A 17,461-nucleotide genomic window follows, 5' to 3' on the forward strand; every position below is an offset into this window, starting at 1 on the left:
TATTGGCGGTTTGAAAACATGATTTATTGGACTGTTTGATCTGACTTTCACTCTTTCTCTCTTCAGGATTTGACTGGAGTCTGCACTTCAAATGGGAGCAGATTCCCATCGAGCAGAAAATGGCGAGAAGTGATCCCACACAGCCAATCAGGTGAGTCCAGAGAGCCTTTTAAAGCCTGATTTATGGCTGGTGCTGTAGGTATTCCTGGGAGAGTGAATCACAACATCAGGAGTCTCCAGATTCATCTCCAGTGACCACTTCTGATCAGATCTGACTTTCAGAAACCTTCTTATCCTTCTTTCTTCACTGAATCTGGTCATTTTTGAGACTGTAGATCGTACCACTGAGTCTCTCCAGCTCAGACTGTTGCTTAGAATAAGTAAAGAGAACACAAATGACTCCTCTCCTCCTTCTCTGCAGGACTCCCGTCATCGCTGGTGGGATCTTCGTCATGGACAAGAGCTGGTTCAACCACCTGGGCCAGTACGACACCCACATGGACATCTGGGGAGGGGAGAACTTTGGTGAGTTCACTGAGTATCAGACTTTTATGGATCCTCCTCCACAGGCATCATACTCAGATAAATATATATATTTATCACACAATATCAACAATAAGCTTTAAGGGGAGCTGGTTTGGACAGGCGCCCCATGTACAGAGGCTGCAGTCCTACGCTGGTCGTCCTGACAAGACGCCTCTCTCTCTCTCTCTCTCTCTCTCTCTCTCTCTCTCTCTCTCTCTCTCTCTCTCTCTCTCTCTTTCTCTTTCTCTCTCTCTCTCTCTTTCTCTCTATCTCCGCCTCTCTCTCTCTCTCTCTCTCTCTCTCTCTCTCTCTCTCTCTGTCTCTCTCTTTCTCTCTCTGTCTCTCTCTTTCTCTCTTTCTCCCTCTCTCTCTCTCTCTCTCTCTCTCTCTCTGTCTCTCTCTTTCTCTCTTTCTCTCTCTCTCTCTCTCTCTCTCTCTCTCTCTCTCTCTCTCTCTCTCTCTCTCTCTCTCTCTATCTCAAGCTGTCCTGTCCAATAAAATCCACATAAAATCTTAATGATTCTGTTAAAGTAAAAATGTCCCCACTTCTGTCTTTTGAGAAACGTCATTTTCCTAAAAGATGCTTCAAATTTGAGAGAGAAGTAGATCGACCGGAGAATCATCGTTTCATTAAATAGGAAACTGGAAATATTAAACAAATCCCAAAACAAGAAATAAAGTGGATCAGAATCAAACTTCATTTTTGTGGCTTGTGCGCAAACAAAAAATGATCTTGACCTTTGGGGAACTAAAATCAGAATTTTACACTTTTTCTTCCTTTTTTATTGAGCAAACATTTACACAATTATTCAAGAAGGAATGAACAAGTAAATAATTGTTAGTTGCAGCTAAAAGAAATAAAGAGTTCAGCATTTCCAACATGTCTCCCACCGACGATCAGCATCAAAACAGTGCTTCAGGAACAGATGGGTGACATCACGGATACTACGTCCATTTTTTTAATAATAATAATAATAATAAATTTTGTTTAAAGGCGCCTTTCTCGGCACTCAAGGACACCGCACAGATATAAATATATATATGCACGAATTCACATTAAAGGAAACAAAATCAGAGTCAGAAATGAAAACAATTTAAACTAACAAGGGGTAAGAAAAAAAATAGAAACAATAACAAAGTGACAGAGCAATTGGAGTCAGACGGAGTAAGCGGTTTTGAACAGATATGTTTTGAGTTGTGATTTGAAATGGGGGAAAGAATCTGTGTTTCTGAGTTGAGGTGGTCATAAGTTCCAGAGACGGGGAGCAGAGCGGCTGAATGCTCGGCTCCCCATAGTGGTGAGACGGGCGGAGGGGACAGACAGGTGTATGGAGGAAGAGGATCTGAGGGAGCGGGAGGGAGTGGGAACATGGAGGAGGTCGGACAGATATGGGGGGGCGAGGTTGTGGATGGTCTTGAATGTCAACAGAAGGACTTTGAACTGAATGCGGAACTGAACAGGGAGCCAGTGGAGCTGTTGGAGGACAGGAGTGATTACACAGTCTATGATTTAAAAGCTTCCTTTTCCATTTAAATGACAGTCCTCAAACTCAGCACATAATTAAAAGTAAAACATGTAATCCAAGCAGCAAAAATTGGAAATGTATCTCTTGAAAACTGCAGACGCTTCTGAGCCATTTTACCAAATCCTAGTTTTAGTTTCCTGACAGCAGAGCCTTTATTTATCTGCTCCACCAGCTCTCCTACAGCTGATTTACATCTCATCATCCTCCGCTGCATGAGAGACCAGACGCGGGTGAATGCTGATGTGATGTTGCATATCAGACTGTGTGAAGACGACATTAACCTCGTCGTCCCCGTGTGTGTGTGTGTGTGTGTGTGTGTGGTTGTGTGTGTGTGTGTGTGTGTGTGTCCTCATGCAGAGCTTTCTTTCCGGGTGTGGATGTGCGGAGGAAGCCTGGAGATTCTTCCCTGCAGCCGCGTCGGTCACGTGTTCAGGAAGCGACACCCCTACGACTTCCCAGAAGGCAACGCTCTCACCTACATCAAGTGAGTGGGTTATAACAGAAACACAAACGTGTGTGTGTGTGTGTGTTTCACGCTGTTATCACTCTGCAAAGCTGTTTACCGGCTGCCAAGACGGTTCACCTGTCTGTCTTTTTAAAATCTGAGTTTACTCTGAAGTTAAGAGCTCCTCCAGGAAGACTTCACATCCCTCTGACGCTCTGTTTCAACATCAGAGAGAGCTGAGTGAGAAAATAACAGCTTTTTGAAGGTTGCATGCACATCTTCACCCCGACATCATGCAACAAAAACAACTTAATAATCATCTTTAATCTGCGGTGGTTAGAGTGCAGGATGAGTGGAGACATTCAGAAAGATAAGCAAGGGAAGGAAGCTTTTGTTTAATGCACTGAGGCTCGTCTGAGTGCTTCACAGAGCAATGAAATATAATAACAGACAAACGTTTCAATAAAAAGAGCCTCAAACTGAATGCAGACTGGGAATGTTGAATCTGTGCGGCCAAGAAACTACAGGTGTTCAACTCTGTGCAGGTGTGTTTAAATCCTCCTGAAGCATCCAGATGTATCTCATTCCTGTCAGACCATTACCTCAGAGATCTTTCAGTTTGTTTGTTTCATTAATTCACCGAGTAACACTAGAAGTTCAAGTAACAACATCGTTAAGTTCAGAGCAATCTAGAAAAACTACAGTGAAGTGCAGATCTCTCTCCTCCTCTCCTCTCCTGAACAAAGGAGAGTTAAGCCTCACGGCGTTTTTACAGCAGAGATTGGCAGCTCAGATTAAATTCACCTGACAGGGAAAGGTCAAACATTCCTCAGACAGACACACACACACACGAAGCATCGCCTGCAGAGTGGGCAGGTTTTCTGCTTACATCCTCAGAGAGTTGTCGACCTGTGTATCTTTTGGGAGATCTGCACGGAGAAGCTTTCTGTCACATCAGGACCGCTTGAACGTCTCACCGTCATCCTCGGCCCTCGTGGAGTTCAAAGTTTCTCCTGGTCGAATAATGAAGCACGTTTTAGCTTTTCGTAGAGATGATGGAGTAACAACCACTCGACATATCTCTGCACATGCTCAGTGCAACCAGGAAGCTTGACACAGACGACATCCTGAGTGCTGGAGCTCAGTCTTCTCTTTCTTGTTTCTTTGCTCCACGTTTATGATGTCTGCAAACCTTCATATTAACATCATAATGCTCCATGTTTATGATTTTGGATAGAAGAAAAAAAACATGTTGTAATTATGTCTTTGCATCAACAGGATTTAAATCACCAGCCATATTTTTGCAGGTCAAAATCTGGTTGAATTTCTGTCTTAGACCCTCAAATTTCAACGTTGAAATCCCTGGGTTGCGTGTTTATCTCGCTCTTTGGATAAAGTTTCCAAAGACAAGATTTACCTCCAGTATTCTGCACATTTATCAACCAAAGTTTGAGCACAGCTGCAGACACAGAGGAAACAGACGGTCTGAAAGAAAGAGCTGCTCATACATTCTTTAAAAGATGTCCAATCGGTCCCAGACGGTCTGCTCTGCTCCTCTCCTTCGTCCTCCCTCGCATACACACCTAGAATTACAGGAGGAAGACATTCCTGATGCAGACAGGGAGTGTGTGTAACTCTGTGTCATTAGGCTGCAGGATGACAGTTATTACAGTGTGTGAGCAGGTGTGTTGTGTGTGTGTGTGTGTGCCTGCAGGAACACCCGGCGGGCGGCTGAAGTCTGGATGGACGAGTACAAACAGTACTACTACTCTGCCCGGCCGTCAGCCCAGGGGAAGGCCTTTGGCAGGTTTGTTTGTCACACTGTCTCCTCTTCTCTCTGCCTGGTTATACTTTGTGGAGTTTACAGACTTTCTTAGAAATTCTTGGAGAGCAATCTTATTCTGTGGTTAGCATTGTGTCGTTTTTTCTCTTGAAACCAATTTAATAAGATTCTTTAGAGAGCTAATTTAACATCCTTTTATAATCTCCTCTTTCTGATCTTCTTGTTGCAGCATCACAGACCGTCAGACGCTGAGGCGAAAGCTGGACTGCAAACCTTTCCGCTGGTACATGGAGAACGTCTATCCTGAGCTCAGGTAGGTCTAGACCGTACTCTAACATCAAGACATGATAAGATCCAGTCCCATCTTACAGACAGGACTCAGTCTGATCTCATCTTAATCCACCATGAGCAGAGCACTTTGCAGCATTTAGCAAGTTACAGTGGCAAGGACAAACTTCCTTTAACAGGCAGAAACCTCCAGCAGGACCAGACTCATGTTAGACACACATCTGCTGAGACCGGGAAAATATTGATGCAAATGCTTTGTGTCTTGTTTTCTTCAATTTGCTCAATGTTATCATAATATCTCTTATGTATTTTGATGTTTTTGCAACAGTGGCAACAGGCAGATTTGAAATGTGCCAGACTCCTTTTGGCAAATGGATTTGATGTTACATGTTTGGATCAGGCTGTTAGCATTGTTGTTGAGGCTTAATCACCATGCTTATGGGGTTCTGACTAATCAGATTCAAGTATTTAACACAGCTGGGTAATAACACAAAACCTTAAACATACATTAGTCATTGGACGTGTCCAGTTTCTTTAGTTTTTCAACTTTAAAGGTGACATATCACGCTTTTTTCATCAACATATATTGGTCTAAGAGGTCCCCAAAACATGTCTTTAAAGTTTATGCTCAAAAAAACACTTTGAAATCAGATTTTGGTCTGCCTGAAGAGCCCTCTTCTTCAGTCCTCCTCAGAACACTCTGTTTCCCTCTGACCACGCCCCTCAGGAAGTGGATGTGCCTCGGCTCTCCAGCACGTTGATCTAATGTTTACATGTTGGCTGAATATACACGGCTGCTCAGAGATCACGTTACTTCAACCCTCTGAATCTGATCCAGAATCTGATCCTGACGGAGAGGCGCCTGCAGCAGGACCTTTCTGAAGGATTGGTCACAGATTTAGTGTTTCTTGTTGTTTTTATTATCAGTATGTCGACGTGTGTCTTGATACACAGCTACAGCTACAGCTATGAACATGTAGCTATGTGGCTATGCTAATTAGCGCTAGCACTTATCCATGATAAATAAAAATCATCCACTAGATCTTCAAATCTGCAGACGTGGGGAGTCAAACCGACCTTTGTGTTTATTAAGACAGTCTACAACTAGCATGCCTCCCTCCTAAGCTCCTTGTTAGCACACACGTGTGCAGGGAATGAAAAATGAAGGAGGGATTGAGTTGTATTTTATACAGTCTATGGGCTGAACAAGCTCCGAGCTCTGACTTCCTGTTACAGACCAGATGGCGTTGTGACGTAACAAAAACACGGAAGTCTGAAACGGCTGGTTTCACACACATTTACAGAAAGGTGGAGAAATCAGAACAGGGGCAGGATGGATTTTTTTTCATTCTCGGGGGGTTTGTAGACAGGGACACATATTTCAGGTAGAGAACCATTAAAAAGTCCATTTTGCATGATATGTCACCTTTAAATAAGAAAACATCAAAGTAGTGACACAGAAATCCTCTCAGCTTAAATCTTGAAGGTCTCAAAAAGAAGATATTCATCCAAACTTATAATTTAAGGCACTAACAAAGAGAAATGTGCCACCCTATTTACTGTCAATAACCTCATGAATGTTGTGTGTAGCTTCTGTAGTAACATCACTCATCATGCCTTTATTTATCCTTTACAAGCTCTGTTTCATTTCATCCACTCAAGACTTTAGTATAAATTTTATGTTTCTGAATAAATTGCGTATATAAGATGTTTTTTGTGTTACTCTGATTTCGTACGGTCTCAGAGTTCCCCTCAGGACTGATAAAGTTCTGTCTTATCTCATTCTCCTGACATTTAGTTTGCTGTGCTTCTTTTGATCGATTATTTGAGTCTGAAGTGAGACAGAAAGGATTTTCAGCTTCCCTCTCAGGAGAGAAAAAGCTGCAGGAATAGTTTTTCTCTGAGCACTTAAATCAGAAATAATCTTGCAGCTCCTCTGGGTGTCACGACCCCAAAGTTCAGACCAGTGATCTAAATTTATCAGATCTGGATGGGAACCTCTGAGTGGGTTTGTTAAAGTTCATCCTGTCTCTCTGTGTGGATCTGCTCTGTTTCTGCTGTATCTCTAATTGTGTTTGCATATCTTCATAAGTATGTGTTGAAATCGGGCGTGATACTTGTGTTGGGATTCAGTTACTCATCAGGGCGACCAGTCAGCTCCATCCATCTGTTGTTTACGTCTGTAATGAGACCTCTGATTGGTCTCTCTCCTCTCTCGGTTCTCTCAGGGTCCCCGAGCAGGAAGCGGTTTCCAGTGTGCTGAAACAAGGCAGCCTGTGTTTGGAGACCCGCGGGGCGGACGGCCTCGGGCTGGCAGAGTGCAGGGGCAACGGAGGCAACAGGCCACATGCACAGGTCAGGACTCGGCCACCAGGGGGAGACTGTGAGAGTCTGGGTTATTGACTGAAAGTATGAAATGTGTTTGACCTGACGACACTGACTCACGGACATGCCAACAGTTAAATTCCTAGTTTGATTTTTAAGAAGGTAATGTAACTATTGGACCTAAAGTGTGCAACGAGGAGAAGCCGTAGTAAAGTTGTAGTTTTTTTATACTTAACCTTTAGCCAGGTTAGTCCCACTAAGAGTCAGATATCTCCTTTTCCATGAGAGACCTGGCTGAGAAAGACCAGTGCCACCCCTGTCCCTTCAACTGGATGCACTTTTACCACAAAAATAAGGCTGCAGATGTTACTTCTACAGCCAAGAATCCATCCATCCATCCATCCATCCATCCATCCATCCATCCATCCATCCATCCATCCATCCATTTTCTTCCATTTTCTTCCATTTTCTTCCATTTTCTTCCGTTTATCCGGGTCGGGTCGCGGAGGCAGCAGTCCAAGCACATCGACCCAGACATCCCTCTCCCTAGCAACACTTTCCAGCTCCTCCTGGGGAATCCAGAGGCGATCCCAGACCAGGTGGAATATACAATCCCTCCAATGAGGTCTGGCCTTCTCATAGTTGGACGTGCCCGGAACACCTCTAAAGGGAGGCGTCCAATAGGCATCCTTATCAGATGCCCGAACCACCTCAGCTGACTCCTTTCGAAGTGAAGGAGCAGCGGCTCTACTCCAAGCTCCCTCTGGATGTCTGAGCTCCTGACCCTCTCTCTGAGGCTGAGCCCAGACACCCTTCAGAGGAAGCTCATCTCTGATGCTTGTGTCTAAGACCTTATTGCAGCCAAGTAACCAGATATTCAAAACTAAGACCCAGTCATCTAAGCTCGCCCCATACACAGAGACTCATTATAGAGGTCGCTGGTTCGACTCCCAGCTGCAACCATTTGCTGCACATCTTCCCCCACTCTCTGCTCCCCACGTTTCCTGTCTCTCTTCAGCTGTCCTAACAATAAAGGCGAAAATACCCCAAAAAATACAATGTTAAAAAACCTCACCTGAAGATAAGGTAGTCACTGTCCAGTAAATTGTTCGCCATCATATATTCAGATAAGGATGTAACCATGCCTCACCAGACATCTGAAAATCATTACTCATAGGGAATGATTCAAATCAGGGAGATGAAAAATGACATGTAATACCCTTTTTCAAACAGCAGAGGGCGCTGTCTGCCTTTGATTTATCCTGTTAGACCTCAAAACGCCTCGTACATCTCTAGCTGATTAGAGGCTTACACACATGGTGACGATTTTGCAGTTTCCTACCAGATACACGATACCTTGGCGTCCTGACAGAGGAGATCATCTAATGACCGTTTTAGCATCTTTCTTTTTGATCAGTTATAAAGTTGCATCCTCTATCCATCAAATGAAGTGGTAATCTCTCTCTTTGTCCCTTGCATGCATGTGACGAGTAGTTCCTGCACACCCAGAAGACAGCGGTGCATCGTCAGCGTATTGCATCGTTAATATGCTAGCACAGTTCTTCCATCTCTTCCAGCTGTGTTTATTCACTCCCATAAATAACGAAGTCTTATTAATGTGGTGGTTTTATGTAGAACAGAGCATCATACAGTGTTAGATCACCATATGTTTGCTGTTCTGTGAGATCAATGAGTCTTCTTTTATGAGTCAGGGTCACCGCCCTCTTCACAGCTCAGTGCCAACAACACATTCTCCAGATCATCCGTGGTGGAGGGGTTAAAGGTTCTTTATTAAACACTTCTTATCCTTTAGTTTATCACAAACTTTTGAAATCCCAGAGTTATGAATTTTAGATATCTGAGGTTTTTACCCGAGAAGAAGGGTTTATCTGAAGCGGTCATTCCAGAGAAGAATGTTCTCATCGGAGATTTGGTGGAGTAGATTTTATAAAGCTGCAACAAATGGAAACACTCCTTATTAAAGTTAAGTGCGTGACTAAATCTACTAAAGCCTGTTCAATTTTTTAAATGTCCAATTGGAAAGTGAACTCACGCTGTGCGAGTGAATCACTGACGAAGCTCACGATCTGAGCGCTCACTGTGTCCGGGTAGAATCCTGATGTAGCTGTGAGGATTGTCAATAAAGTTTCCTTTGAAAGTCTCACACATGGAAGATGAAGTCAAAGCACAACCGTCACCTTTCTGACAATGACAACAAAAGCTGAACATGTAGAAGCCTCATGAATTAGATCGTGCAGGAGGTCATGATGTCATGGTCACAAAGTCAGAATGCATCCTCTGACAAAGAAGCATAAATATGAAAACATGAGCATTCATGTAAAGCAAGGATCCTTCTCTCTCTCTCTCTCTCTCTCTCTCTCTCTCTCTCTCTCTCTCTCTCTCTCCTCCACATGTCGCTCTGTTGCCTGGTTACAGCTCCGACAAACACATGTACACAATCATCACATCAGCGGCAACGCGCCAAACCTTAATCTGAGTTTGTTCACACGAGCCAACATTAGTCACTGTTGGGATTCTGGCACCGTGTCAGTAATGATTCATGCAGATTTGCTGTTACTCCACGGTTATTATCAGGTGGTGTGTGTTTGTAAACTGAAACCTGAGCCTCAGAGTGAAGGGATAGAGAAAGACCGGAGAGAACTTCACTGACAGGAGATGTGATCAAAGACAGAGCGGCCGAGGACGGACTTGGAATAGATTTCTCTTTTTCCGGGAAGCCCCTGATCCTTGATTTCAGAGCGCTTCTCTTGAAATCAGCTGTTGTTTCAGATTAATTACAGAAGACGCTTCAGATCTGGGGAGATAAACGTCTCCTCTGCTCAGGTTCGATTTAGAGGAGTACAGCTGGAAACATCCACGTGATGGGAACATTCATAAGAGAGCAGATGAGGCAGGCGCTGATTTTAAATGTTAAACTTCAGACTTAAGATCCTGGACTGAATTAAAAGGTATATTCGTGATTGTCAAACATCTCCTTAACGGTTGTCTGTGTTTCTTTTTCAGAAATGGGAACTCATAGAGCCGCTGATCCGACAGCAGGACCTCTGCCTGGCTATTTCAGCCTTCACATCGGGGTCAAAGGTCAAGATGGAGTCCTGCAACGCAAAGGAGCCCAGACAGGTACGAAGAAAGCACGTCAGCATCTCAAACGTTCACCCTGCAGTTCAGTTTGGTTCCTTTTTACTCTTTAAGAAACTTTTAAAGACGTGCAAATAGAAGTAAAACGTGGATTTAAAGACACAGGTTGGTTATTACTTTAAACTGAATTTTAGCGGCTGTGTTCAGGTTGGATTATCTGTGATATAAGCAGAGTGAATATTCATCTCTCACCCTGAAGTGTCTCTGTTCAGAGCTCTGCTGGTGAAGATTGTCAGTAAGAAATAAGTTATCAAGCAGGAACCTTTCTTTTTTTTTAATAGCCCTCTGAAATTTACTCGTGGCGTACTGTAGCTACAAATCAGGACAACACCTCATCCTCACTCTGCATCCTGATCAAATTTAACTTGATCAAAGACAAGAAGGATTAAAAAGAAGATCTGTATCCACAAGAAATTAGACACGGTTCATGTGTGTGTGTTCGCATGTTCACATGTTCACATGTTGCTATGTTCCTGTGTTCGTCTGTTCATGTGTTCTGGTGTTAAGGCTGATTTTTCCTTCTGCGTCTCCCCTACGCAGCAGGGGCTGACGCGGACATGAGCACCACATACTTGTGCGTCGGTGTGTCCGTGTCGCGCAGCACTTCTCTGCTGAAACGCCTGAGGGCAGTGCGGTCTCTCTGATAACCGGCCGCCTGCTTCCGGTCCCGCTACGATCTCTGTTTACTTTTCCACAGAGATTCAGAGCGTGTTCTGTTAATCTACAGCTGATGCATGTTGCTGTTTATCATACAGACATGATTACATGAAGAATAGAGAGGAGGAGATGAAATACACGGCCGATGTGCGGCCAATGTCCGGGATCCCGGAAGTGCTGTAAATGCGGGAAAGACAAAGCGGTGAGGTGCACGTCAGCTACGTGCGTAGGCCTCGGCGTAGGTACGGGAGCTACGCGGACCCCCGGCGTAGGGTACGCCGTTGATTCAACGCAGAAGTATAAATCAGCCTTTAGTCTGTTCGTCTGTTTGTGGGTTTGTGTGGTTGTGAGTTCTTGTGTTTGTTCGTGTTGAAAAAAAATAGATTTAAAAAAAAGAAATGAGACACATCTTTGCCACAGTGGGTGAAGGTGCTCATGGGAAATGTAGTCTTCAACCCAGAAGAAAACACAACAGATTTCATCCCACGGGGTCACCTGAATCAACACCTGAAAACTCCTTACTGTGCCTTTAAATTTCCTTCAAGCCTATTTTTTAAACTCTATTTTTACTGAGACAGATATCCTTCAATACACAGACATTATAACATCTATAATGCATCCTCCTTTTCCCTTTTTTTTTAACATTATGAAATAAGAAGGAGGATGATGAGATGCTGCAAACCTGCGTCCATGTGTCCCTCAACTTGTACCTTGTGCATGTAGGAAACAGTCCTCAAACCTTCAGTGCTTGAAATAGAAGTAAAAAGAAAGTAAATCAGAGAAAAGTAAATATTAGTCATGAAACCACTTCTGAATCATAACCAAAGGGATTGAAAAGCAAAGTTCCCGTTCAGTTTTCTGTCATAAATGCTTCAACTGAGAGTTCAGAGAGAGTCTGAGTCAGTGTTAATCTCTCACTGTCAGTCTCTTTTATAGTGCGTCTTAGTTTTTCCAAACCGTTATCCTGTTTTGGACTCGGGCTGCTCGCCTGTCCTTGAAGTGCCTCTCACTGAGTTCAGACCTGAGAGGTTGTGACCCGGAGAGATGCTAAGCAGACCTCCTGCTGGGGGGTTCGATCAGAGCGACCTCACCGCACGGATTCAGCTCACGCCAAAGGAAGGAGCAGATTTTTATAGTTCCTGCAGAGCACACGCTCCGATAACTCCAGACCCCACCCTGTTCCGTCCTGGCTCTCTCCGCTCCTCGCAGCCCGTGTGGACCCTCGCTGTCTGCTGATTTATGGCGCTGAAGAAGGAGTCATTAACTCAAACCATGTGTGTGAGCGTGCAGGACTCCTGCCAGGCGATCTTCTCATCCCTCTGCAGGCCTGTCACAATCCTCAGAGAGTTCTGGGAGTTCGATGTGATGAGGGAGATTTTTGGACTCTTTGTCCTGAAAGTGAAATCCCCAAGAAGGGAAAGAAACATTTATCCTCTTTAAATGAAAAAGAAGCGAAGTGATAACCTCTGGGAGATACAAATAACTTTTAGAATATGAAGACGACTTTGAACAATAAAAAAACAGAGGATCAGATGATCTCACGGGTCTGACGGGTCTGATCCCTCTGGGCTGAGGTCCACCATCCATCACTGATAAACCAGGAAGGTAGAGACTCTGAAAACCAACAACAGCATCTAAAAACTGCTGCTGCTTCTTTAACAAACGTCTGTGTGACCTCGCTGAGCTGCATCCCAGAGTCACAGAGACACAGAGAACATCGGCAACAGCTGCAGCTGTTTCCCCCTCTATATGTCAGACTCACAAAGACAAGGACGAGGTTAAAGATCGTTAAATAATCCCCTTTATAAAATACGATCCTTTCTGTTTAAAGTCCTGGGACTGTTTCAGAGAGAAGACTTTAGAGTTAGAGTTGGAGAGAAGAAGCACTGATTGTGGAAATCAGCGTGCAGCAAAGATTGTATTTTCGGCTCAGGGTGTTTGGCGTTAATCAAACAGGCTATGTTTTTGTGTTATCAGGCTGTACTGAAGAGTATTATCAGGTACAAGATGACAGCATGGTACGGTAACCTCTCAGTTCAGCTCAAAACCAAACTCTTGCCTAGTGGAGACTGCCATGAAGGTCATAGGAAAGACTGGCAACCCTTCCCTCGCAACACCACGCAATGCAACACATCGCTACGCCACGCCACGCCACGCCACGCCACGCCACGCCACGCCACGCCACGCCACGCCATGCCATGCTACGCCACGCCACGCCACGCATCGACATGCCATGACATGCCATGCCACGCCATACCATGCCACGCATCGCCATGCCATGCTCCCTCGCCATGCTCCCTCGCCATGCCACGCCACGCCATGCCATGCCATGCCATGCCACGGTACACATCACCACGCCATGCCATGCCACGCATCGCCATGCCATGACATGCCATGCCATGCCACGCCATGCCATGCCATGCATCGCCATGCCATGCTCCCTCGCCATGCCACGCCATGCCACGCCACGCCACGCCACACCATGCCATGCCATGCCATGCCATGCCACGCTACACATCGCTACACCATGCAACGCATCGCAACGCATCGCAACGCATCGCAACGCATCGCAACGCAACGCATCGCAACGCATCGCAACGCAACGCATCGCAACGCAACGCAACGCAACGCAACGCATCGCAACGCAACGCAACGCATCGCAACGCATCGCAACGCATCGCAACGCAACGCATCGCAACGCATCGCAACGCAACGCATCGCAACGCAACGCAACGCATCGCAACGCATCGCAACGCAACGCATCGCAACGCATCGCAACGCATCGCAACGCAACGCAACGCATCGCAACGTATCGTATCGTTCAGACGGTGTCATACTCTCACACTGCTGACATTTTCTTCTTCTTCTTCTTTTTCTTCTTCTTCTTCTTCTTCTTCTTCTTCTTCTTCTTCTTCTTCTTCTTCTTCTTCTTCTTCTGCCCAATAAAATCCCTCCTCTCTGAATCAGCTGTTCGGTGTACCAGCTCACCAATTGATCGATTTCATTCAACGGAGCAAATATCGGCCGATACTGATGATTAACTGAACACCGGTGTGTCCCAGCAGAGAAGAGATTTTTTCCACTTATTAAACTGTTAATACTTGTCTTCTATCCATATAAGTTTAAGTAGACTTTAAACTATGAACAAACTAGGCCCTGTGAGTAATCACATACGTTAATACTTAAAGTCTTTAATGAACGTTCAGTTCTTTATAAATAAACTTTAGATTTAATCCTGAAAGAGTTTGGATTTCAGTGCAGAGATTATGTTTGACGCTGGTCTCAGAAGCGTGTCCAAAAGAAACAAATTGTAATCTTATTTGAGATTTTCTGGCGAGCTGCAGCTATAATTCAAATCCAAGAAAGCAGGATTAAGATGTTGGCGATCAGCAGCTCTGACAGAAGTTCACTCACGTCTAAGCGTCCAGATTTTAGATCCTTACACCTGCTGAGTTATAGAGAACACACTCTCTCTCCCTCCTCACCTCACTCTCAGGTTTCCAGTCGAACTCGCTCCGGCTCTTTTCCCCACAGAGACTCGACCCCTCGAGGAGCCTCTGCTGAAACTAAATCAGATTTAAGGAAAATAAAAGAAGTCAGAGTCATTACACGATGTTTGTGTTAGAGAGGGCTGAGCTCACCTTACGAGGAGGGAGTCCTGTGAGTGATTAGAGAGAGGGTGAAGGAGTTCGAGTGACGACATCATGATCATAAATAGACATTTAAGAGAAAGGGCAGACATACAAAACATCTTTTCAACTCAAACTCAGTCTGACATCTAAATGTTACAATTAACAGCAGGAGTGTTCAGAGACTTTACCCGAGCTGAAGCAGTCTCTGTTTGATCGGTTAAAACCACAACAGTCCTTTAAAAAGGTTTTACACACAAACCACAGAAAGACCCTCACAGGAGCTTTAGAGCAGAACCCAAACATTACAGTCAGACAGTTCTTGTAACTCAAGCAGTGTGTTTTCTTTTGACCTCGACATGTTGGGACTACGAGCTTCCTGCAGAGTGACGTGATGATGTTGTGACGACGTCTGTCAGCTGATTTAGAGAGGTTCAGTCGTTTTACCTGAAGCAGCAGGAGGACCGTGACAGTCTGCTGCAGTCTGAAAAGTTGATCTGGAGAGTCCGGTGTTTTTCAAAGTGATGCCCCTGAACGTTAGATTTGTTGCTGATGATGCACGTTGGTTTTGTGTTTGGAGTCAGCACTGAAACAAATAAATACTCAGCAGACCAGGCAGAGTCAAACTGACTTTATTGTCCCTGTGAGGAATAATAATAAAATAATAACTTTATTTATAAAGCACCTTTAAAAACAAATGTTTACAAAGGGCTTTGACAAATAAAGCATGGTTTGAATAACCAAGTAAAACGTTTGACAGACAGGGAGGAGGGATTTTAAAAATGCAAAACAGAATACAACACAAGAGGTTAAAAAGAATACATGTAATTAAACAGAATGAAGTGGTGTGACAATAAATCAATAAATCATTGTTTAAGAGGTTTTTCAAGGATAAATAAATAAATAAAAATAAATGAAATAAAATAAAATAAAATAAAATAAATAAATTCAAACAATACAATTAAATTAAATTAAATTAAATGAATTAAATCAATTAGATACATTAAATAAATTAAATTAAATTAAATAAATTAATTAAATACATTAAAATGGATAAGTACATAAAAGCATTACAAGGACAATAAAAGAGGTTTTCAGAATGAGAGGATGACATCACATTGGAATAATTAGAAAAAGTGGAAAGAATATATTAGGAACATTAAAATAATACATGAAAATAAATGCAAAAAATAGATAAATATAATTAAAAACTAATAATAATAATTTAAAACAATGAATAATCAAATTAAATTTAGAATAATTAATTAGTTGGATAAAAAACTAAAAATGATAATAAAATAGAAGTGAAAGCAGTAAGAAGCATGAAGTCACATAAAAGCTAGTCTGTGAAGAGATTTAAAAGATGTCACCGACTGCATGCCTTATCTCCTCAGGGAGGTCGTTCCAAAGTAAAGTTTGACCTGGACTTGAACTCTGCGTACATTCAGCTGCCTCAGAGCTCATAAAATATATTGTACATGTAAATATAAAGTGACATCAGTACTTAGAGGTATGATAATGAAAGGTAAAGTAAGTTTTCTCCACCACAGATAAACTCCTGATGAGTTTTAGTTCTGAACATTTATCATCTCCAGAGAACGATCTCTGCTGTCGGTCAGATGGCACGCTGCCTGCAGCTGGCTGCTCTGTGATTTTTCCACTGAGAGTTCAGCGAGTCGATCATTCATTCATGTGATCACAGTTAATGCATCTCTGACTCAGTCCATTACTCAGGACTAACGTGAACCTGCTGTGCTGATACACAGAGACACACAGACCTGAGAGTGTTTGGATCTTTTCACACTGACTGACGGGTGTTTTCTCTTCTTGTCTCTCTCTCTCTCTGCAGAAGTGGAAGCCCAGAGGCTCGGCCCTGCAGCACATGGTCAGCGGCCTCTGCCTAGACAGCCAGACCCCGACGGGCCCTCCCATCATTACACAGTGTCGCCCCCAGGTGGCCGGTCAGTCCTGGGAGCCGCAAATTATCACCTGAGCCACAGCAGACTGAGAGGGGGGGAGGAGGGAGGGAGAGAGGGAGAATCTGGACCCGGCCTGCAGGAGGACTCGCTCTTGCTCGTTGTCTGACTGAAGGAGTGAGAACTGAACTTCTGTGATGTCACTTTTGAAGACGTTGACGGCCTTTTGGAGCAGACGTTGAGGTCTCTCTGTGTACAGCGCTCCATCCTCCTGGATGCTGCAGTTCTTCTACGTAATCTAAGCTTTTCTCTGAACACTGTTGCACATCTCACCTTTCATTTCTGTGTTTCTCCTGCTCCACGTTAGTTTCCATATGCAGTAGTAAGGATTACCTCGAGGTCATACTGTTCTGTAGCAAACATGTGGAGGTGCACCTGACCTACTCGGAGTGGAAGCCGCTGCTCGCCTGGTCTCTGGTCTCCTGGTCTAAGGTGGAGGCGTGTCACATGATGGTGTGGACCGGGGGCAGCTTTATGTATAGCCAACTTTAATCTGAGCTTTTCTTTTTGATGCAGTCTTGAAGACGCCATGCAGAGCACCGTCAGGAACATTATTTATTGTTTTGCATGGTCAGACCCAAAGAATGTTTTTCTTTCTGTCTCTACAAAGTTTCATGTAAATATCTGAAGCAGATCACGGCCTGGTTTCTGTGTAAAGTATTCGTTATGTTGTTTGAGAAATAAAATGTGGTAATAAAGGAATTTACGCTTTAGTTTATTTTTCTTTGTTTTGCAGAATGAGTTGTTGTGCTGTTTGGTCTTGGTTGTTTGTTTTTGCAGAGGAGTGCCTCTTTAAAGTCTTTTTATTGCAAACAGTGTTTACAGTACAAACATAAAGACATTCTTCCATGAGCGGTGGCTGAATATCTTTTCTTTATGTATTTAATGCTCTGCAATATTCACAGAGAGGAACAGAACATCCAGTCAAACATAAAGAATAAAGAAGATGGTTAAGTATTTAAAAGGGAGGATAGAGAAGAGGCGGGAAAAGAAAGAGAAGTGAAAACCAGCAATTTGTCACACAGACGAATATTTTTAAAAACAAGAAGTCTGTAGATTTGTGCGCATAGATGAGCAGATGTGAAATAATCTCTGGTGAAAAAAGCCTCGTCTTCTTGATGCAGCAGCTGCCAATTTTAAGTCCATCT

The 17,461-nt window shown here is 43.7% G+C and overlaps 1 protein-coding gene across 1 annotated transcript in view; it reads left to right on the forward strand.

Moving 5' to 3' along the window:
* Positions 1–17,165, forward strand: part of galnt16 (UDP-N-acetyl-alpha-D-galactosamine:polypeptide N-acetylgalactosaminyltransferase 16) — a 69,821-nt gene extending 52,656 nt beyond the window's left edge. Inside the window, exons 8-15 of the mRNA XM_034674342.1 lie at positions 67–151; positions 422–525; positions 2,409–2,535; positions 4,211–4,303; positions 4,509–4,592; positions 6,796–6,922; positions 9,917–10,033; positions 16,187–17,165. Coding sequence (XP_034530233.1) covers positions 67–151; positions 422–525; positions 2,409–2,535; positions 4,211–4,303; positions 4,509–4,592; positions 6,796–6,922; positions 9,917–10,033; positions 16,187–16,330 — 881 coding nt within the window. The 3' untranslated portion in view covers positions 16,331–17,165. The remainder of the gene's footprint in view (positions 1–66; positions 152–421; positions 526–2,408; positions 2,536–4,210; positions 4,304–4,508; positions 4,593–6,795; positions 6,923–9,916; positions 10,034–16,186) is intronic.
* The last annotated feature ends 296 nt before the right edge of the window (positions 17,166–17,461 follow it).

This window comes from Notolabrus celidotus, chromosome 22 (genome assembly GCF_009762535.1).
Source record: "Notolabrus celidotus isolate fNotCel1 chromosome 22, fNotCel1.pri, whole genome shotgun sequence".
Classification (NCBI taxonomy): Eukaryota; Metazoa; Chordata; class Actinopteri; order Labriformes; family Labridae; genus Notolabrus; species Notolabrus celidotus.